At 41.5% G+C, this 24324-nt stretch overlaps 1 protein-coding gene across 1 annotated transcript in view; it reads right to left on the bottom strand.

Annotated features, from left to right (window-relative positions):
• The window catches only part of LOC115820903 (forkhead box protein J3-like), a 38730-nt gene that overhangs the window by 9164 nt on the left and 5242 nt on the right, over positions 1–24324 (bottom strand). Inside the window, exons 2-7 of the mRNA XM_030784611.1 lie at positions 17254–17378; positions 16481–16906; positions 6867–6941; positions 5164–5247; positions 2493–2594; positions 1356–1484 (exon numbers count right to left, since the gene is read on the bottom strand). Coding sequence (XP_030640471.1) covers positions 1356–1484; positions 2493–2594; positions 5164–5247; positions 6867–6941; positions 16481–16906; positions 17254–17262 — 825 coding nt within the window. The 5' untranslated portion in view covers positions 17263–17378. The remainder of the gene's footprint in view (positions 1–1355; positions 1485–2492; positions 2595–5163; positions 5248–6866; positions 6942–16480; positions 16907–17253; positions 17379–24324) is intronic.

Genomic DNA, 24324 nt, shown 5'->3' with positions numbered 1-24324 from the left:
CAAGCTGGGATTGCACGATTCCGACGTCGCTACATAACCAATCGGGACGAGAGAGACAAACGTCTCCTCCCACAGACACCATGGTAACAGCGTGTCATGGAGGCGAGATGGCCTCACTGGCAGTGTTTCAGATCCTTTCACTAGAGATGCCAAAACTAATCATCTTCAATGAGATTCTTCCTCCCCCTCTGCCTCACCTGGACGGCATAATGAAGCAAGACTAAGCCTGATCACAGCTGACGGAGGGAAATCAAGGTGTGAAGCGTGGCAAGAGGAAAGAGAGAAAAGAAAAGATGACCTCTGAGGGTTCCGATTAAGACAAGAATAACAGTGCTGAACCCTATTAAAGCAAGGTCAAATGCCTGACAAATTTTTGAAAAAAAAAAAAGGAAAGATTTTGGACCTGTGAGTTAGTATGCTGAAGCTCGACTTTTTTTCTGCTCTGTGTTTCGTACTTAAAACAACTGAACTGACTGCAGCATGACCATGAAAAATTACCTAAATATTTGGTAAGAGGAAAAAAAGATTCACCCTGCACCCCGCAGTACTGCAGTCCTATTTGACTTTACAATTCACTCTGACTGAATATAATGCTTTAAAACTCTGCAAGTGACACTAAATTAAACCTTGGTAAAGGCACCTTGGGATGAGTTTTGTCTTTGAAGTGGAGGAGAAGAAGGTGAAGAGAGGCCACAAAGAGGAATGTTTGTCCTTCTCCAACTGAAGGAATGTGGAGCTCCCATAACACACACACACACACACACACACACGCATGCACACACACACACCGACTTTTCATTGCCAATTACACTGAACCAACCAGTGCACGTAAGAGGGGTGTTTAGAAAAGCACATACTTCATATCAGCTGAATTCCCATAGCTACAGCAACAGAGTATTGTTTAGATAAGCAATCTGGGGGTTTCCCCTCTCTAATGTGATAAAACTGTGACTCATTCGAGGTCATCCTGGCTATAACGGTAACTTTCTGGAGCGTGTACATCACTGGCCCTACACACTGAGACTGCTTTGTAAACATAAGAGAAGATTTGTTTTAGCTAGAGTAAACATGCTCTCTCCTGCCAGGATTGTTTAAATTCGGTAAAAGGTTTCAAGGGCTGACGGCAATCTGAGGTACGTTTATCATCACACGAAAACATGAAACGATTGTGCTAGTTTAGGGAGAAACGTTTTATTCGATTTTATTTTATTTTATCTATTTATTTTGGATCAGGAACTTCGCTGAAAGAATGATACTTGCGCGATGTGATACGAGAAGGCATAGCCTTTTCACAAACGTACGGCCGCGGCCGAGAGGGGAACACTGGCGTTTGTGTGTTAAGGTTGGTGCCTTACCGGGGTGTAGGTGTGGACGCTGCTAACACTGTTGAGATTAACTGAGGCCAAGCTCTGGTCTGACAGGCTGTTGTTAAGGCTGCTCCGAGGACTATCGCTGCCCTCCTGCTCCGTGTTGTACAACGCTACCTAAAGAACAACAAACAAACAAACAACAACAAAAACAACCATATTAACAACAGCATACCAACCGTACTCCCGTCTCCCAAATCATCGAACGAGCATTTTATAACCAGATGTTTACGGCCAACGAATCAACAGCAGTACATTCTGACACATATAAATGTAACTACAAACCTACCTAAAAAAAACAACAACAAAAAAAAGTTTGTCACCCCGGGTAAAGTAATAGAATCACTCCATGATGCTGACTCTGTTTAAGTGTCAGTATGGGTATGATGAAAGGGTATAGGCTGGCAGGCCATCACGTATGGAGCTGTTATAGGTAAATGTATGTGGCATTCTGGGACAGACTCCTGCTGTGGAGGCTGACAGGAGGAACATTCCTTTTGGTAAAGGTCAAGTAACCGGTCATGTCACATTCATCACCGACACAGCGTGACAGCATACACAGGCCATTCAAACCACTTGACCTGCAACCTTTACATGTGCACACATGCAACAAGGAGAATGCTGCCTATGTCACATTACATTACCCCAGTTGTAAGACTTTATTTATTTATTTACCTGTTTATTTATTTCAATAAGCTTCTTAAAGTTTTGTATAGCTATCTATTAATGACACATTACATTTTTCAGGAAAGCTGTCTTTTTTGATGAAATGAAGCTATAGGTGTTTGAGTTTTTTGTATTTTATTAAGTCTTGCACCAGCTCAATCAGAAAATTCAACTAGTATTTTTTTTTTTTTTTTTTTTACATGACTTTTAGAATTTGACCTGTTTGTTAAGTTAGAAGTAGGTACACTTGAGGGTTAGAAGCAGTGCTGAAATAACGAGGATAAGTTTGAAAGTTTTCCTGTCTTCAATAATTTAAACAGACGTGTGATCAGCCTCCTAAGCATGGAGATGTACAGTTAATCAGACTAATGTGCGCGCACAGTAAGCGTGCGTGGCAGAGAGTGTCTGTCTTTGAACGTGAAGATGGGAAGCAGTGCATTGTGGGAACAGATGGAGTACCTTGTTAGTCACAGTGTTGATTGCCAGAGCAGGAGAGGCACTTCCAGGCATGATTCGCTCCATTCCCAGGGAGTCCGACTCCAGACTGTACGGTGTAGAGGCCTGAGGATAGGATGCCTTTGGTTTGAGTACAAATGACCACCTTTAATTAGCATTACCATTGCTGCATCTACTGTGTAGACAACTCATGGGACTCTACTTATGGAGGGCCACTAGGTATTAAGGCTTTGGCTCTGACTCGGATCTTGTAGGGGAGCTAGACGAGGAGAAATGTTACATTAGGTCTGGAGAAGAGTCGAGGGAGAGCGCAGCCCTTCACAAAGTAAGCCGTCTACTGAAAGGAAAGACCACCGAGACTGCCTTGATCTCAGTTTCTCGAAGATTTATGGAAATGTGCTGACGAACATGTTTTCTCCTGGAGACAAAACAGGAGCACAAACTACTCCACAGGCATCATCTAAAAAAGAGAGTGATACATTTTGCTTATGGCTTTTTTTGGTGTCTATTACTCAAGTGCATATCTCCAAAACTGCTTACAGTAAGAGAACCAGCTTGCAAAAAACAGTTTTCAGTGATAAATGTGAAATGAAATAGATGCAGAGCCCCTGTTTGAGCCAATTTAACGATGATGAAGAAATCCCTCAATGCCAGAGGGTGGTTGAAAGTAGAGGGGGAGGAGGAGAGGAGTGCAGACGAGAGGACAGGAGAAGAGAAGAGAAGAGAAGAGAAGAAAAGAGAAGAGAAGAGAAGAGTGGAGAGGACAGGAGAAGAGAAGAGAAGAGAAGAGTGGAGAAGAGAAGAGAAGAGAAGAGAAGAGTGGAGAGGACAGGAGAAGAAAAGAGAAGAGAAGAGAAGAGAAGAGAAGAGAAGAGGAGAGGAGAGGAGAGAGGAGAAGAGTGGAGAGAAGAGAAGAGAAGAGAAGAGAAGAGAGGAGAGGAGAGAAGAGAAGAGAAGAGAAGAGAAGAGAAGAGAAGAGAAGAGAAGAGAAGAGAAGAGAGGACAGGAGAAGAGAAGAGAAGAGAAGAGAAGAGAAGAGAGGACAGGAGAAGAGAAGAGAAGAGAAGAGAAGAGAAGAGAAGAGAAGAGAAGAGAGGAGAGGAGAGGAGAGGAGAGAAGAGAAGAGTGGAGAGAAGAGAAGAGAAGAGAAGAGAAGAGAAGAGAAGAGAAGAGAAGAGAAGAGAAGAGAGGAAGAAGCCGCGTTTCAAAATCACTTAGATCCTTGTAGCTCTTATCTGCAGAAAAGCTAGATGTCCAACAAATTATTCACTGTTATCATTCAAGCCAGGTCACGACTGTAAACAAGAGTTTGCTCTTAATTGGCTAGCCCGCTTGAGCAAAGCTTAAATAAACAAACAAACAAACCCTTAAAATAAGCCAATGAAATGCATACAAGGAGGAGTAGTACAAAGGCAGCTAACTAAAATAGAAAAACCTGTGGCTGCCTGGTATAACGATACCTACTGATGGTGCTTATTGTAAATGATAATATGACCAGAGCTCCAAAGTCCATCACATTTGCAAATAAATAACAAGCCGAGGAGCTGACGTGAGGAGGAGACCCATTCTAAAAGGCGGACAGCGATACAATAAAACCCCCGTCATAAATATTTACACAGCACTGGCACAGAATCGGAATTAATTAATGTCTGTAATGAGAAAAAAAAAAAAAAAAAGGACAGAAAGAAAGAAAGAAAGAAAGAAATCACGGCAGTGCAAAATATGGGTAATGGCTGCTGCCTGCATCCTTCATTAATAAGCTCACTGAATGGGTCCGGAGGCAGTGAGCGTGAACAAGACGCGGAGCAGAACAGTAGTCTGGGACAGAGACTCTTACAAAGTGTGAGCAGTGAAAAAAAGGAGTCTTCTGTGACTTGGTTTAGACAGAGAGAGGAGAAGGGAGAGAGGAGAAGGGAGAGAGGAGAGATGAGGAGGGAGAGGGGAGAGAGGAGGAGGAGGAGGGAGAGGGAGTACATAGGGTTGGACTGTACTCCAGATTAATGTGCATTCAGAGAAACCCCAAGAAAACAGCTTTTGACTTGGAATTATCTCTCCCTTTCTCTTTGCCTCTAAGCATCTTGGGTGAGAAAGAGTTTAGCAACAATGCACAGTACATAAAGAAGCAAAGAGAGAAATGAGGGGTGAGAGAGAGAGAGAGGGAGAGAGAAAGACAGATCAAGAGAGAGAGAAAGACTGATTCAGAAGTCAGTAGGCTGTTGCTTGGGACACTGGACATCATAGTAGAGCATCACATGGGAGATCCAAATCAGAGTACAGGAGCCTGACTCAGTCACTAAAACTAACCCACGGCATATAGAAAAGCACTGCCAGTGAACCCTACCTAGGAGCGATTTTGTGGACCCAACTATCTGTCAGTATATATATATATATATATACACACATACATACATACATACCCAAAAAAAATCAGCATCTCGTTTAACATTGTGACATCATCAAATCAGTTGTAATTATCGAGGCCCTTGGTAGGTTTAAAAGCTGTGGGGAGTTGTGGACAAGCACACATACTGTGGGTTTCTCCGGGGTGGGAGTGGAAAGACAGAGTGGTTGATGGGCGACGGGCAGTCTGGGGTGTTATGGTTGAAGGGCGACAGGCAGTTTGGGGTGTTATGGTGTGAGGTGCTGGTGTGCTAGTCTGACATTTTCAGCTCACCCTCTCTCCAGAGCGCGGTCTCTTCTTTGGCCTGCTGGGCACTGAGTCCTCCTTTGGGTTTGTGTCAATGGCCCAGTAGGATCCCTATAGTTACAACACACCGGCAAAGAATTCAAACAGACGGTCGATAAGACGCGCCTCTTCCCACATTCACACACACACACACACAGGACCTCATTCGCTTAGAGTTTTAAATATCACTATACGGGTAATTCCAACATGTCACGAAGACTGCAGTTATCAGTCGTGATGAAGAACTAGTACAGCTTTTATGTGTAACTGCAAAAGGAATGGTTGATGTTTAGAAAGCTTAGAAAAGTGGACTCATAGAAATAAATTAAGTGCACTGGATTAAAAAAAACACTCACCAGTGTTAGACAGTTCTAAATTAACTCTTTTCTGTGTTAATATTAATTGCACTAACTATGAGAAGGACCCCTCTCAAGTAATACAAGTGTTAATTTATGTAAAACTGTACGGAAGTCAGTTGAACTTAAAGTTTATACTGGAACACCGGCATTCATCATTTTAGCTGTGAAGCTGTACAGATCAAAAGTACTGTAATATCTTGGGATCCATACATAAAGTGAAGTTACTGACTAAATACTGCTTGAAAAAATTTCAGTCCCTATTTTCTTCCAACTAAATTTCTATAAAACTAAAATAAACTTCAGTCCAAACAGATTTTTCTTAAAAAAAAAAAAAATGCACTGTAAGTTGAGACCGGGACCACAACACTTTGTACAAGCAGCTAGCCATTAAAATTCTGCCTGTTAGATTCTGGGGCGTTCAATATCAATTTGCACCCCACTCTCCTTCTCAAATCTCATCCAATATGTTTCTCTTCAAAGTGATCCTCGTCAGCATAGCTTCCAAGGCACTGAAGCAGGTGGGAGAGTCTATGTGTGTGTATATACAAGCTTGTGTTTGTGTATGTGTGTGTGTGAGGCTTCTTATGAACCTCTCTGAACTAATGAGGAGAGCACTCTCTCACCACGGTCCTGTGACACGCTCGCAGACACATTTTTTATTGATTCATCAACAGGAAGGTTAAAATTGCGGTTAAGCATCCGGTCAGGTTCGCGCCCCATGTAACTTTGTGTGTCAAATATCAAATAACAATGCATGCTTTATTTTTGCCTTCTGTGCGATTGAGACACTCCTCTCTACAGAGACAAGCCAACGCAAAACCGTTAAACTAAGGAGAGGGATCCTTGTAAAGTCTGAATATGTCATTTCACTTCAACTTCAGTGTTGCTGGTTCTGAATGCATTTTCAAATCACAGGCTTTTTTTTTTATCTGAGAAGGTTCTTAAATAGTCTTTGAACATCCCCACAAAAAACAAAAAATATGTGTGTGTATCAGCTATGTAGTTGTAGCCATGGCTCGCTAAAGTGTCTGCATCCATGAAGTACACCTCAATATCAAATTAGCATACAGTTCCTCTTACTGACTTTATCACTGATACAGCCCAGTGAACATCTCCTTGGACGAGGTGAACGGGGAGCGCAGACTAAGCGTGTCTGTTTGGGCGTGTATCAGACGCCACGGCGTCTGTATGTGTGCTTCTGCCTCAAGAGAGTCCTCGTTTCTTCCCATGTCCATGTATGACAAACTGCTTCTACCCCTTTCATAAGAGGTTCCACTTATGTTTTCCAAAAACAACAAAAACGAAATCCCAAAAACCGAGAAATTTTCTCACCTTTCCGGGGTCATCTTTAGAGCGAGGCACTTTGAGAAAACACTTGTTCAGAGAAAGGTTGTGCCGAATGGAGTTCTGTAAAGACAAGAGGGGGAAAAAAAAAAAAAGAAGAAAGAAAATCTCCTTTAATGTATTATATCCATAGTGTATATGTTACAGCAAGATCTTATTTAAGCTTCCTGGTCACAGGACAAGATAAAAATTTCTTACAAAATGTACACAACAGAGATTATCGGATCTAGGATAAACTCAGATACTATATCGGACCACGCGTTTGGTATTCAGTGCTGTGTTCATTTTCTTTTTTTCCTATTTAGATCATACAACATTTTCAGCTGTTAACAGTAACCTCTTGCAATCCCATATTCCACCAAATATGGTCCTACACAAAAGCCCCTTTCATACAATACTGAGAGTTTAACTATCATCAGTTTTCAACTTTCAATCAACCACAGAAATATATTTCCCCGCTTTTGGGCCTCAGCATTCCGTTTCTAATACCGAGTCATACCGCTTAACCTACTTATATTAAAGAGCCTTTGCCCAATCCACATTTAATACACAGACATCTAGTTCGGCGTCACTGAGGATGATTACATTTTCATGGAAATGGTGGGTTTTATGGTCTGGAAATGAGGGGTCTTCTTTGACTTGTCCCAAGTCAAAATGGGGCTGCTATTATCATGCAGTCAGACTCCGCGTGGGGTCATGCCAGCTTAACGGCTTTCGGAATCAGCAGAAATGAGAAGCGTTTCTGATCATTTTCATGGATTTTACGGACAGATGGCTGCGCTGACAATCCATGCTGACCTCAGAGAAGTCAGATGATTTGCAAAAACCTACCCGGAGACACACATTTGTGTGCTATGATCAAAAGACAGTCTTTTTGCTTCTCTGTACTGGAAGGCTAAAAGAGGACACAGATTTTTGTATGTTTAAGCATAGAGTATGTTTGAGCAAATAAAGTACATGGTGAGAGAAAGTGGGAGAGAGGGAGAGAGAGAGAGAGAGACAGAGAGAAAGAGAGCGCGTATGTGTGTATGTGTATGTTTATGCGTGTGTGTATGTGTATGTGTATGTGTGTGTGTATGTCAAAGAGAAAGAGAGAGAGAGAGAGTAGGGGAGAGAGAGAAAGAAAGAGAGGGGGGAGAGGGGGGGGGGGGGTGGAGGGGGGAAAAAAACCCTTGCCAAAATGTTTGTCCCTGTAAGCCTGTAGTTTGTGACTCTGTCTCTGTCTATTCCCCTGGATTTAATTACCCATCCACCTAATGAAGCTGACTGGAGAGAGAGAGAGAGAGAGAGAGACTTTGGCAAGGCATATCACAGCATTAGAATATGACAAAGACACACAGCGGGAGACAACCAGGTGGAGTATGATATCAAGAGAACAGATGCACTCTGCTCTCAGCCATACTCCCAAGATACAAGAAGCACTGAACGAAAAGAAAAAAAAAAAAAGTACTGGAACTACTTGTAAATCTTGATTTCTTTTAACGTAATCAAAACCAAGGACAGTTGGTGCCCCTGCCTCTAAGCGCATCTATTGCCATTTATACAGATTAGAAACCTCTGTCCAGCTTCACAAGAGAATCTTCATTCTCACATCTGACGTCATCTCAGAAGGACAAGTCGACACACAAAAGAGCCTCTTCATGACAGAAGCACCAGCTGCTCTGCTAATGAACAGAGACACTGATTATCAGAGTCATACAAATGATCACTTATGAAGGAAGAGCGAACTCTTTTTTTTATCGCTGGAAAACAAGAGCCTACAAAAGATCAGATCTGTGACTTATGACGAAGGGAGAGACATTACAGAGAGATTCATACTCTCTGACTCCTCTAGCTCAAAAACCCATTCATCATCTGAATGAAGCCAGTTGGTAATTAACGGATTTATGGCCTAATTAAGTGAATAATTAATAAGGTTGTGAAGCATAGCTGTGACTCTCCCATGAGAGTGTCTGAGAGAGGAAAGGGAGTGTGTGTGTGTGTGTGTGTGTGTGTGTGTGTGTATGTGGGAAGTATATTGGAAAAAATCTTTATTCCAAGATCACTTGATCAATATCGGATTGCGCCATCATACTTTGATATGACCAAAGCAGAAAGATGAACAAGAGCAATGAGAGCTAGTCATTTGGTCCTTTCGTAGCCTGATACGATCTGGAGTCTGATGGAGATAATGATGTTGATTCATTCAGCCAGGAAAAGACAGGAGACAAACCTCACATCTGAGACGGTTTTTACCCTTTGCTGAGAATTGCTTTCAGTTTTTCAACCACTCTGAGAAAATACATTTCTTCAGCTGTTTCGATCCAAAAATGCGAAATAAAGCCAGTGAGATACTGTTAAATCCTTCTAAAAAGGTCAAGAGGTAATCTAGGCAGATTTCCTATTTCCAATGCCACCACCACCGTTTTTTTTTTTTAATGTTGTGGACATTAGAATAACGCATTGATCTAAATGACCACCTTTAATTTATTTTTTACCATCACGTCTGGTTGTTTCTGTATCATGTATGGAGGGGATAAATTGTGTGCAAAGAACTCAAACTTGTTGTTTGTAGGTTTGCCACACAAAGAAAAGACAAGTTTTGGGGTTTTTTTCAGACTGCTGCTCTGTATTTAGGCTGAGTGGTATGGATATAGGTCAGATTGAGATGTAATGTCAGACTGGACAGAGACAGGCACTGACATCAGCTGAGACTCTCTCACTCTGTGCTTGTGTGTGTGTGTGTGCAAGTGTATTTGTTTGAGGGGGGCATGAACGCTGATGATTGTGAATTTTGAGAACTGCCTGCTCAGACAGGGCTAATCAGTCATACTCCTAAACATCTCCTAGTTCTACCAAATGATGGGCGGTGGTTAGTAGGGAGAGAGTAAAGCCACACAAGGTAGACAGAGAGAGACAGACAGAGAGCGAGAGAGAGATAGAAAAGGAAAGAAAGACATTGACAGAGCAAAGTTTGACAGAAAACAAAATAACTTAAAAAAGACGAATGAGCAGCAATAAGGGCGAAGATGGAATGGGAAAGTGCTGAAGTTCGCTCTTAAGGACCCTCTGGAACACACACACACACACACACACACACACTCACACCTACACACCACACACATACAAACACTCCCAACAATGACAATGTGGAGCGCTGGTACACAGAAGCAGTCAGAGGTATTTTTAAAAGTGGATGTTTATCAGTCAAATAGACTGTGAGGGCTGGTTGATATCTCCTTGGGGAGAATGTGCGAGAGATGAGGATTTTTTTTTTTTCTTGGCATTTTTGAAATGCAGTGACTGCACTGTGTATTTTCATTTTTCATGAGGCAGCTCAGGCGCTGGCGCGTCTGAAGCCAGCCATGACTGCGCCCTGCTGAGCGTGTGATGAACACAAAGAGATAGCAGCAGCCCGGAACCAACGTTCCCACAGGAACCACCAGGGAACCAAGAGCGAAGAACATCTGAAGACAGACAGAGATGCAACACACACACACACACACACACTTAGCAAGTCTGCCGGAAAAGAACACATCCACCCGGAGTTGAGATCAACTGATGCTTCCTCTGAAATCCTAAAGAGGGTGCTCTGCAGGAGAGACCGGTATGCATGGATCCCGTTAAGATGAGGCGTAATTCCACCAATTCAGTTTTCAAACTGAAACCTTATGACCTCAACCCAGCATCTTCAACCATCCAGTGGAACAAGTGTGTGAGATCTAAGGAATGAAGTGCCAGATGCCATTTCAGCAGCACAGTTTCATTCTCAGAAGCGGCATTGCTGGTTATGTGTAAACCCAAAACGGTAGTCTAAGTTCCTTCGATAAGCAGCGTTTCAGCGATTCACTGAAAAATACAGGAGAAACGACAAATCAGTCCGACGAGCCTTTAGTACGCGATGATGCAATGCTGCAAAGAAAAGGGCATTTAAGGCAAGCAGGTTGCGCTGGCTTCCTCTCCGGCTAAAAGAAAGAGACAGGCCACATCAGCAACGCTGCGTTGCTATGGAGAGCGTTGCCACGGCAACGGAGGAACACCCATGCACGTTCTGAATGTAGAGTGCTTCTGGGAGTGAGCTTCAGCTTGCTCACCAACCTTTCAGAGAGCTACATGACTTTCATCTGTTTAATTTAGCTTAACATACAGCCCCACATTAGTACTATATGTTAAGATTTAAATGTGTAGTGTGCACAAAAGCCTCAAAACTGATTTTAGGACCTTTAATCAGAAAATCCACTCAACCAGTGAATAAGCCATTGTCAGCTGTGGCAGTTTTAGCTTAAGCATATCGGCTGACAAAGTTCATCTGATCTTCTCCAGAATAAAGTGTTGCAACTGAAATTTTTTAGAGAGGCTTAGTTGTCTGTAAGTGATAGGAGGTCATAGCGGTTAATCTGACTGACTTTCCGCAGTAGATAATAGAGTGACAAACCATTTCCAGGCAGCTTTAACGGAGAATATAACCACTCCTGTGTGTTCCTAAACCTTCTGACTCAGGCAGGCAGAGTCATCTATGACTCTGGGTCTCCAGTTTATAACTGAAGAGTCACAGGACAGACAATAATACAACTGATTAACATATACTATCTTCTACAGAGACCATCAGATGAACTCTGAGTTCAGCACTGTAATGACACATTCACAGAAATATAATTAGGGGGCAAAAACATCAAAATGGACATTTAACGATACCAAGGTATTCACAGGAAACACCGTAAAAAATAACCCCAGAAATACATTAATACAAGAATTATTCATCCGTGTCAAGATAAATAAATGACTAACCATCTAAACTGAGTGAACTTTATCTTGCAAGCTGAACACAACTTTTCACGTTCAAAGCAATGAGGCTTGGAATAAAAAGTCTCTTTTGTTATGTTTCAGTCAGACAAAATCATTGACCAATGAGAGAGAGAGGCTAAAGTGTATCTGTGAAGTAGTGCACTGGTTATGGTCACTGAGCTGTTTGAGGAACACAAGGGTGTGAAAGAGTGTGGGGGCAAGGCTAAGGGCATGAGAACACACCAGCGGGCCCAAAAAAAGATCCCAAAAAAAAAAAAAAAAAAAAAAAGCAATTCAGAATAAAACTCAGAAATGGCCAACAATCCAATAGTCAAATGAGTTCAGGTCATATTGGGAATAAGGTTTTTTTTTTTGTTGTTTTTTTTTTTCATTAAATATGCAGTTCTGACACAGATGCCGCCTTCTCCAAAATGAGAACTAGAGAAAGCATGAACCTCTGTAGGATTACGCATTAAGTGTTTCACTTCACCTCCGAGGCTGACAGCTTTCCGTACCATTAATATGCCATATGCCACCGGAATGCACTAAACATGGCATTTTGCGTGAGTCTGGAACACATGTAGCTAGAGAAAATGGGTCTGTTTCCCCCGTGGCTACTGAGAGGGTATGATCTAACAACGCTGCACTGCGGATAAGACGAGATCTCCTGCGGTTCTCCAACACACTGCAAAAATGCAGAGGACTGATATGAGCTCTAATTACCTCTGAAAGGGTGTAATTAAGGGTTATTATAGGGATATAATGTGGAGGAAAATGACAGTTAAGGCTAAGTTAGGGAGAGTAAACGGTGGCAAAGGGTTACAATGAAAAGGGCAAAATAATTTTGCATAAGTTCAGTTAAAGAGCGGTCCTTTTCTTTTCTCTCTTTTTTATTTTTTTGGGAAAAAACTGTCAACTGGAACCTTCTTGATGGATTGCCACTGTCTGATTTTAAACATTACCTATAAACAAGACGTCAGTTTTCAAAGTAAGGAGGCCTGGCTTTTCTCCATCCCGTCTTTAAAATGGCAAGTGCCTGTATCTCCTTGGCATCTCAATAAATTTAGAAGTCTTTAATTCGGATCACAGAATTCTGCATAACACAATAAAGAATGTCCTTCCAAGTAGAATCACCGTTGAGTTTTCTCGTCTCATTATGAAACGAAGTCCACAGGACCAAGCAACAGCAAACAAACTCACAAAGGTAAAGTGTTGAGGTTACACGTTCAAGCTGTCAGAACAACAGGTGAGAATCGCTTTGTCAATGGTGGTGATACAAACTGTTGGAATTTGTTAAACACGTGTTTCTCCTTAACGTTATCCGCTTGTTGTTCGTTTTGTGTGTGTCTGTGTGTGTGTGTGTGTGTGATCTCAGATGAAGAGTTAAAGCTTATCTCCACAGGATATCTTGACTGTTCTCGTTCGAAATTGGCCTCAGCTTCAGATGAGTCAAGCTAGGTGAAGTTGTTTTTCTCATAGTGATCTGAAGAACCTAGGGTTGTATGAACCAAATTCTCAACCATCTCCATCCTCTGTTGCTGTCACCCAAATGTAAGATCTGCTGACAAGAAGGCATGTCATAGAACAGGTTCACTCAGCTCAGACCCGGCTATGTGTTAATTATAGGGATTAATAATTACCTTTAAAAAGCTTCTGTTTTTCTTTTTGTAAAACACAACGGGTTGAAAAGCATGCAGTTTGTCAACCTCACTCTTCACATTCTCCTTCTGCCCTGGGTAACTCTCTTGCTCCTGGCTGCATGCTATTCATGGGTGTGGGACTTAATGGGTGCAGACCATGAGCTGTTTGAAAACTGAATGAATTGAATAATTACTACGCAAAACTCCTCTTATCTACAATCACGGAAGGTTGAGAAACTGTTTAGTTCCATTAACAGCCCTTGATAAAAGTTCTAATCACAGATAAAGGGCACTGAGGGTGCTTTCAGCCGAAGAACACCAGTGCTATCTCGATTACGCTCAAATTTCATGATGCAGTACGCAACAGACACAGGGAATTTGGAAGTCGGGACACTTCAGGTGAGGTTCTGGCTGATGGTGTTTGAGTAAAAGAGTTTGGTGTTGGTGGACTGGGCGGCTAAGATTTGCCTGGGTTTACCTTTCCTCTCCACTGATCCACATTATCATACAGAGGAGACGGCTGCGTGGCCAGGGTGGTAATTCTGTCTGTCACAGTATCCAACAGAGTACAGAGAAACAGAGAGAGAGAGAGAGAGAGAGAGAGAGGGTGTGTGTGTGTGTGTGTGTGTGTGTGATCTGTTTATGATACACACATGCATGCACACACACACAAACACACACACACACACACACACACACACACTCTGACAGCACAGGTCTCTCACATCCACAAAATTTGACTTTCCTATCACTCAACCTACCTGTGTGACAACACAGATAAAACACACACACACACACACACACACACAACGTGTCTAATCTTGTGTCTCTTTCACAAGCACCTACCTGATGTGTTTGTGCCTCTATGTGAATTTGAGTATGTGTGCTGAAGTGAATATACCCATTCATATCTATTAAAAAAAAGCAAACAAAAAGGGTGCTAAAATGCAGCATTCCATCAGCCAATATGACAAAGAAAGTGTGTATGTATGCGTATTTTTGTATGTCTGTTCATTCCACATGTAGCCAGTATGCTTTTCTGTGTTGGGTAAGGTTTTACAGGACCACAAACTTCATCTTTTCAAATTAACTCTTGGAGAAAAAAAAAAAAAACAGACAGAAATTTAAACCAAAAAGAATGCAGACACTGTTCAGTCTATGCGTCTGACTCAAACTGTGAACAGCTGAAAGTAATCTCCAGCAGAGTAACCAACACCAGCATGTTTGCTTTGATGCTGATGACTTATTCAACCACAACAACTCAGTGCAAATGCAGGTACATCCGGGAGAAAGATTATACAGCAGTCATGCAGCAGTAGTAAACCATGACTCTATCCACTCCGATCCCCGATAGTCATCTTTCTTCTCACTTATGACTAACTGAGACTGAGAAGCCAGTAAGATTTATCAAAAAATACTTTATATTTTCCACAACAAATTACTCCCGGACTAATGAATTTACAGCCATTCTATCTAGTCTATCTATATGAGGAGGGTGACAGATACATCAGAGTTTGACACGGAGCCAAAAGATGCGGCCCTTTTCCTGAAACTGAACTGCCAAAATTAGGGCGGGTTTTAGCAGTTGCATTGATAGCAACTCATTTGTTTGTGTGGACAAAACAAAAGCAGAGGCAAACAGTTTATTGTCTTGTTTCAGGCGGTTGTGTCACTCCTCTTTCAAAGCAAACACATACTTTCGCTACGTCTGTAGCGAGCAGCTAGCCACTTGTCTAAAATTATGTCATGAGCTTGGGTAGCTAATACACTGTTCACATAACTAGCAACAGTTAAATTTCCAACAGGGACAAAGCCTTTATTTTTCAAAATGTCTTGCTCCCAGACAAACAACACACCCCTTAAATCAGCTGTACACTTCTTCATGAGGCAAAAGAGAACGCCATTGTGTCAGGTGACAGGACTTTTTTTTTTAACAGGTGCTGCTATTGAAAACAGGCACTTGCTTCACTGATCAATGACATCAGTTACTACATTAGCGAAGCGCATCTTTTAGCAAAAGAGCCAGCTTCAGAGTATGCTTGACAGAAGTAAGTGTTCTGTTAAAGAATCAAAACTGAAACACATCGCCTTAGTCAGTAATATTAGAAACCTTTTCAGCTTAGTCTTGTGCAGCAGAAATGTGTCTTCCAGCTAAGTATACAATGGTTCTGGATTGAAACTGAACATCGCCATTCTTTCGTACTTGGTTCGGTTCACAGTGTGTGTAGTGAACCCAGGACTTTTTTTCCCCCCATTTCAGCTCTTGTAGGCGTTTTTTTTTTTTTTTTTTTTCTGAATGTGATGCCAAATCACAGGGAATGTATATTCTTAGTATAAGAAAACATTCCACACTGTTTGTGCTTTTGATCATTAAGAATAACGTTAATCATAATTTGAGCTGGTACGCTCTTTCCTTTTCATTTCTCACTGTGAGCAAATATATGCGCTATGCTTATCATGGGGTGCGCGTATGCCTTAAATGAGGGGACAATCACAAGAGCTTTAATGACAACGTCAACCATTTTAAACAACAACAAAACACATGCTGCCATTACTCAGACCAGAAATAATATTTTATAGTGGAATATGTGAATCCATAAATTTGTTTTAAATCAGTAACGCACCACAAAACCCAGTACCGTATGTAAAACCATCACTTGTTCATAAAACACTGAAAATTAGTAACATAGCCAACAAATCAACCATTGATAGAAACTGTCTGTCCGCCATTTTTGTTCAAAACAAAGCGTATTTCGCTGTGTAATTTATCCTGGCTTTCCGGGATATTCATGTCCTGTGTGAACATACTTGTCCCGGCAATTTTCTGGGAATGATGTGCAAGTGTGAAAGCGGGGTAACTGTCGGCACTGCTGGAAAATGTATCAAGCAATGTTCCAGCTCTTATGAGTGATTCACGTTAACAAACAGACATGAAAGATATCAGATATCAGCAGATTTATCAGTAATTGGTTTATTTTGAGCTGCCATCATCAGCACTGGTATCAGGCCCAGAAATTGATCAGTTAGGCCTTGTTGACATACTGAAAATGGGGTCCTGGTGGAGGACTTTAGGGCTTAGAGTAACACTTAGACAAAGCCTTTCTGTTCAAAACTAAGTAACGGATTCTCTGTCACCTCAGATCACTCAGAAGGATTCAACATTGTCCCCGCAACCACAGCACCATCTTCTGTCCTTACCTTCCAGCCACTGCCAGCCTCCCGGTAGTAGGGGAAGTTGTCGCAGATCCACTGGTAGATTTCACTCAAGGTCATCCTCTTCTTTGGCGAAGAATTGATAGCAAAGGTGATGAGACTGGCATAGCTGTAGGGCGGCTTGCCGTCTTTATGTTGTGCTGCCTCCTCCTGATCCAGTGTGGTGTGGGGGTCTGGTAGAGCACTTTTCTTGCTCAGGCCCGGCCCGTGGGCACCGTGGGTCATGTCTGCCTTCTGGATGGCCGCCCGCATAGTCAACTGGGGCAACCAGTCCATGGAGGTCAAACTGCTCTCCAGCTCAGATGTCATATTTGAACAGGAGACACGGCTGTGGTCTGAAGAGCTGTCTATGGGGGATGTGATTTCCCTCTGATTACAATGTCTCTGTTTCAGTGCAACCCCAATCGCAGGCTAGGAAAGGTACAGAGAGAAAAAAAATATTCTGTGCCTACAGCTGGTCACATAATGAATGTAACACAGTATGAATCATAAAACTAGAATGCCAATTATTAGCATAATTACATAAAGACAGCAGGGTTCTGCTACATACATTTCTCATTTGACAAAACAAATTGACTTGTCTTTTCAATGTAAGACGCAAGCGTTTTTTCTTTTTTGGAAACTCAGTCTTGCACAAAACTTTTTTTTAAGCATTACAAAGACAATACTCTCATGTCCTAATATTAAGAAAAAAATTGCAAAGAAAGAAAAAAAGAGAGAAAGAAAGAAAGAAAGAATCTGTATGGATGAGTTCTTACTTGTTCCATTCCTTTTCATTTCTGTTCCAGTCCAGGATCGTGTGGTGCCTACCGAGGATGTTTTCACTGGTCTTCCGGGCTGCATGTTCATAGGTCCTTGACTTAGAAACTTCCTTGGGCCAAATCTGAAAATCAAGAGGCAAGCATGTCTTTGAACATTTGGAGCCTCTGCTTAGTGACTTCGTTAAACAGAAACTATAGTGCTTTATGATTTGCTGAGGGAACGATGAAGAGTCCCGTGCAACAGAGATGATTCTCTGAGACCACTGTGTCTGGGCCAGCTCCAGAGCCGGCTGAGTGAAAACTGAGAATTCAATCCTCAGAGTGACTAAAAGCTGGGGAATTGTTTTCACAACTGTCTGCCAAATGGAAGGAATGGCGCAAGAGGAATTTCAAATCTCCAGAGTATTCCAGGTCCTAGGTCCCCAGAGTCCATATTTAGGTCTCTCAGTGTGTATCCAACACTCTTCTTGCCTCACTCTACTGCAAACTTTCTAATTAGTGATGGACAGCGCTTAAGGAAAATTAAAGCCAATATGCCTAAAACAGTTAGGGGTATGTACGTCCCAGCAAAATCACTATAAATCAGAGTATTGTCAAGGTTTAACAGTGATCACTGGTGTTCAATTCATTTCTGTTAATATTACAGAAACTGGCCTGTGAAATAAACTGAAGAAAGTCAAACTGAAGGAACACTATCATAACTACACATGCAATTACATTTAGAATAACTCAATGTTGCTCAGATAGGGGGCACACTGAATCAAAATCTTTTAGCAGCAGTACTCTCTGGAGACAAAACAGTAAAATGAAGGGTACTCTCAGCTTGACAAATATTAATTACAGACTTGGAAAAAAAAAGGCAAAATAACCAGCACTCTGATATCATAAAACACAATGTAAAAAGAAAAATGACTCATTGTCCTGTGGAACTAGCCACACCTACTTCCTCCTGAAAGCCTGTTACCATGGCACCATGCAAGAAACTGGAACCTTGGGCTCAGAACTAGCAGTTCCTTTAATTAGTGCACCTTGTTCTACAGCAGACACACATACAAAAGATGACTTAACTAAAAAAAATCAACTGTATGGCATTTTTCAATGCAAGGTGCTCCAAGTATCTCTCTCAAAAAAAAATCAATAAATAAAATGTAAAAAAAAAAAAAAAAACCCACATTACTTTCTATTTTAAGTACATATTTTTATAATAAGGGAAGCAGGAAGCAGTTATTACACACATACTACTTCAAACAAGGGAAAATACAGAATGAAAAAAAGGTCATTTAAAATCATGTCTCTTTAAGACAACCTTAAAAGCCTTTGCTGAATGTGCTTGCACACTGAACAAAAGAGAAAAATAGAAAAATCTCTTCCCTAAAAGGAGAAAACCCTATAACTTTTAGACTTTAGCTGGGTCTTATCATCATAGAAATGAAATGAAATCTTACAATTTGGTATGATATAGCCAATATGGTTATGAGCAAGCATATAAAAACAAAAAACACACTGGCCCCAACATAAGGGACACAGCAGGGCTCCTAATAATCACCAGATACTACGGCGGCCAATTAAGATGGAGTGATTCACTGAATGAAATGTAGCGGTAAGATCTGTCAGAACCGAGACAGAGCAAACTACCTAATCTGAATTTAAAAACGAGGTTATTAGTTACTTTCAGCAAGGCAGTTTTGGAAGTCACTTCAAATTATTCTTGTGAAGTACAGCCAAACCCCCAATTTGGCATGAGTTCTAGATTTATTAATAAAATTAAAAGGGGGGGGGGGGCAGAGTTCAGTTCCCTAACTATATCCTTTATATTCTAACCATGACTCAGCCAGCATACGAAATTGTCAGAGCATATAAAATCATTTACAATAAAAAAAAAAAAAAATTTGGTATTCAGAAATCTGAAATTGAGAAGAAATTTGGTACACAGACTTAGCATGGTTAAGAGACTTATGTTCATGTTGGTTGTTTTGTTTAACCTTTAACATCATAAACCATCTTCAACAGATGCAGAATTAAAAGAGAAAACCACTGTAATGGTAAAAGGTGCCTTTGGACAGGAGGAACTTTTCCATAGTTATTAAAACTATAGGAGGAATTATCCCCTTTTTTATGCGTCTGCACAGCAGGAGCTGAGGACGATCATAGTTCTTAGAACGCTGTTTTGAGGTACTTTTTTAGCTCCTATTTCAGGGTAGGTACTCTCCCAGCACAACAGGAACCATGAGTGATGTAAGTGTACAGTGATTGGTCCAGATGTTAGTGTACTGCAATGTGTATTGCAACCGGCATTTTTAAAACTCTGTGTAAAACATTAGCCATGTAAACAGAGAAGAGAAGAATAAGACAACATCTCCTAGAGTTATAAAATGAAAAATAAATAAATAAATACATAACCACTGACAAATGGACCAACAGTGAAGCCCAGGCTTTATTGAGCCTACATGCGACGGAGGGAATACAACGTGATTTTGACATGTCTAAGCGAAATCTAAAAATCTTCGCTAGCATTTCCTCTCAACTCGCTAAGTAAGGCATCCACCACACAGCGAAGCAATGTAGAGAGAAAATCAAGAAGCTCAAACAGGATTACAAGAGAATAAGACCACAGCAACAAAAGCGGATCTGATTGAAAAACAAGCAAGTGGTATGGCATACGGGATGGCATTCTTGGCCACAGACCAGCATATGTTGGTAATGTGGGCACAAAGGATCCAGCAGTCAGGCTTTTGGATGCCATCGCCAGCGGCATAGGGAGCTGCAGTCTGCAGATGGAAGCCTCTGCAGAAGTTAGTGGCTCCTTGTATACTTAACATTAGCAACATATAAAGAAAATACTTACCAGTAACGTAACGTTGTATATCTTAAAAGAGCACAGAATGGGTTGCTTGCTCTAACGTTTGCTAAATCTAGCACCCAACCAACATCAGTCCATTAGAAAGCTAATCGCGAGATTAAAAACAGAGTAAATGAAAGAAATACAAGTTAAAACAGAGGGATGCCGAGGCTAACGTTAACTGTTGAGAACACATACATTTTCATAAAGTTAAAAACCCACCGTTAAAGCACGCTGAAGCAGCTAACTCAGTCCCTTTATACCAAAACGACCAGACACAGGAGCAGTCTCTTTCCTCAAGCCATCATCCTCATAAATAGCTGACCAGTACTATCTGTCATGCCATGGCTACTCTTGTTTCTTCAGATGGCTATTAGCTTAACAGGAACTACTGTGTGTATCAGCAAATCCCCAGTTTAGAAGATGTGGATGTAATACTTTTAACAAGATTTTAAACAGTGCAGGAGAACCTTGGGGACCATCTCTCGTATGAAGGGCCAGATGTTCAAAGATAAAGTCTTGCTTGTCAATCTGTTGTTCAATATAGCACTGTTTAAGCCAGGTCTGGCAGGAGAGGAAGTGAGTGAACATTAAAACATGGTATAGGGTCAAGTAAAATATGGTTCTCCTTGCAAGCATGAAAAAGTATTGGTCAAGGCTTTAAAATCATATCTTGTTTTGTTTGTCTGTTCTTTTATGTCATTTTGCTCCACTCTGGACTGTCAAATTCTCTGTACTGTCTTAAGTCCCCACCACAGCACAAACCATGCATCAGTCCAGGAAACCAAGGACTACCTTGTAATCCAAGGCACACAGAGTCAGTAACTTTCACCTCCTACTTCCCAAACGTCTTCACAGAAACATAGGAAGCCCATGCTATTTCTCATGCTATTTCTCAATGTCTGCAACCTTGCAGAGACCCCACTGACGCTAGGAGTCACTAAAATGCAATGACAGGACACATACCTAACCGTCCCTGAACATGGCTCTCCAAGCCCCAACCCAACCTCTGGTAACAGTGAATTTTAAATTCACAACTCAGCAATGGGCTGCAATGTTATTTACCACTCCACAACCTTGACCCTTAATCACATTTTAATATCTCATACTGTCTGAACTTGAAACTGAAACTTGAACTGAAATTTCTGCCAGCATGGACAAAAACATTACTCATATACCTGCAGTTTTCAAGGACAGAGCGAATATGCTTTTTAATTTAGGCCTACTATATGCAAGCACCAGGGAAAAGTGCATGCTTGTGCAACCAAAAATGAAAGAGTGAATGACAGAGATGAAATGGTGACTTCTTTTACACTGGAACCTCAGGTAGCGGTGGGACCCACATTGTCCGGAGGCTGTGGTGAGGATGGGGACTAAAGGCCTGGAACCTACTGGAAACCTGGAAAAGGTGATGGACAGACTTGCATCTTGTCCCAACCTTAGTCCTCCTGATCACGGATACGCAGGGAGTGCAGCAGAGTAGGCTTGAGGGATGGGCCACTGGTTGATGTCAGCGACAGGTGATTTCCTTTGTTGTGACATCCAGAGGAACCAGCACGGAGGCACATGGGTGAGCAGAATATGCCATTCCTGCCTGATCCTTTAAAAGGCAGGCACATACGCCATTTCTTTCTATCCTCAGTAAAAGAGGGCACCTGGCTGCCAGCATTGCCTTAAACCTGCTGAGATGGAGTAAGCACAAGCTTGGGCGGTTGAGGTGATGATGGTGGTTGCATAAATCACGCAGCATGAAAAAGGCACAAGTCTCAATGGAGTGAGTGTAGCAAACACTACCACTATCATTTTACCAGGGTTGATTTTGCTGTTATTGGTTTGCTCATAATGGTCATAAGACAGACAACTGGATTGGAAAGAGGATAAAACGGGGCATCTTGCTGTCGAGGAGATGGTGGCTGGGCGTGGTTTAGTCAGGAGAGATAAACCCTAATGTATAAGTAACCCCTAAGCCCAGGATGGGGAAGTGCTTTCCTTTTTTAACTGAGGCATCTGGCATTGTTAGTTCAAGTCTATGGTATTAAAGTTAAGTGCTTTGAGGGGACAATGGAATGCTGCTACCCCTATGGAGTCTCCAAACAGCTGAATGTGTAAGTCACTTTCTATAAAGAAAATGCCATTATTTCAACCACCCTAAAGTAAAGTACAGACAGACAAACTTGTTACTTTCACAGAAAAACAGATCTGTCACCATTCTGTATCAGGAAGCTGTTTAGTAATGTGTTTTGGAATGTTTGATTTAAAAAAAAAAAAAAGCCTTTTATGGAAAAAAAAATCCCGTTTATAACTGTTACTATATCCCAACACGGACAGGTGGAGCATATCCCCACCACACTGTGACGCATTCAATTTACAACTTGTCCAAACTCCACCTATAACCGAGACGTGGGCCCACCCAATTAGAAATGTGTCTTTGCAACCAGCAGATCGGTGAGATTTGATAGCATTATGAAACATCAGTCGATGAGAGGAGGCCTGGGTTCAGCCCGTATGATTCATCCTTTCATCTTCAACCGAGTTTTCATTCTACAGCTATGAGTCAGGCTCCTGATCAGTGTGATAATGTACATTGAACTTGACTGGTGTTTGGAGGTAAAGTGAATATGGGCGTGTGGTCCGTAAGACAACAGGCGTATATATCTTCTGTTCCAGCATGTGGGCTGTCAACACAGCACACAAAAGCAAAATGGCTAATTTTGGTCACATACAGTCAACAGAATCCTAATTTCAAAATGGGGGCGAGGCCATTGGTCCTGATACTGGTTTCATAAACAATATGCAGCGTCTGAGTAAAAACATAAAAACCCCTGCAACATATGTATCACATGACGGTTCAGTAAACTACAAAAAAAAAGGGGTACAAAAAAAAAGAAAGAAAGACAGAAAGAAAGAAAGAAAGAAAGAAAGAAAGAAAGAAAGAAAGAAAGAAAGAAAGAAAGAAAGGATGCCATGAACCTAATTTCTCCAAACATTGTAATCAACACTAACAACATGGGGTACACGCAGTACGTCGATATCTGACCCCAGCCTTGTGAGACCATGGCACTTCAAGAGCACATGCAGAGTCAAACGGTGCCAACCTGGCAGAGCCTTCAAAAAGCCTGACTCTGAATGGTAAACAGAGCACTTCAGAGCCAAGCTGAGAATTATTTGAGCTGTGTTGTTCTCCTAAGAGCTTACTAAGAGCCCGGTCTTAATCAGCATTCTCCACTACCTCTGCTGGAGCACAATTAACAGACCCATTCTGACTGTGCGGGAGGCTGTGGAGTGAGACACACAGACACACAGCACATCAAAGAGCAGTGCTGGCCGACTGCTCTGTGCTGTTAACATAATCTCAGAAAATGAGATTAGGAGATTGAGCTATTGCACTCTGAGGTAATTATAATAATGACTAGGGTTATTGATTGAAGCTATTTCTTAGTTTTTCATGATGAAACTTGCATTCAGAGCCAGGGAATTCAAAAGTTGCTGTTTTTACAATCATTTACACTTGTAAAATGTTCAGACACGGACATCAGTGGATCTGAACAAACTAGGATGCATGAATGTTTTTCCTAACCACTTGGGAGTTCTTAAATGATTGAATAAATCAATAAATGCTTCACCAAACTCAAACAAAAATGTAAAAACTAAAATGACAATTTAGTTTCGCCAGGCTTCCAGAGCTAATGAATGGGTATGTAAATTCAGATTTAAAAAGGGATTTTTAACTTGCTTGGATTAAGCAAATCCATTAGGTATCTTTTGCTTGATGCACACCCACTGTTTTTGAGCACTGTTTCTCCTGCTATTGCAAAAATTGCCACACCCCCCCCCCCCCCCCTGAACACCAGTGTTCAGACAGAGGCTGGCATACATTTATGCATCTTAATAGGACACTGAATAGAGAAGAGAAGTGAAGGCATCAGAATATTTTTAGAGAACGCAGAATAAATTACTGAAGATACACACACGCCCCTGAGAGTTAGAAAGAGAGGGAATAGTGGAATATGTAGGAAATCAGAAGAGCCATCCCTCCTACTGGTCACATACTTTTAATTCATCCCAAGCGACACAATCTAAAGTTCCAGTCTTGTAAAAACTCTGTGCGTGTATAAACATGATCTGTCTATTCGGATATTGGCAAATAACGACTGAATTGGAAATAACTGAATACGTAACAGTTCAAAGTTTAACGGTCCCGATTACAATGTCCCTGATTACAATCTTGT

This window comes from Chanos chanos, chromosome 9 (genome assembly GCF_902362185.1).
Source record: "Chanos chanos chromosome 9, fChaCha1.1, whole genome shotgun sequence".
In the NCBI taxonomy this organism is placed as follows: domain Eukaryota; kingdom Metazoa; phylum Chordata; class Actinopteri; order Gonorynchiformes; family Chanidae; genus Chanos; species Chanos chanos.
This window is presented reverse-complemented; position numbering and strand designations above follow the sequence as displayed.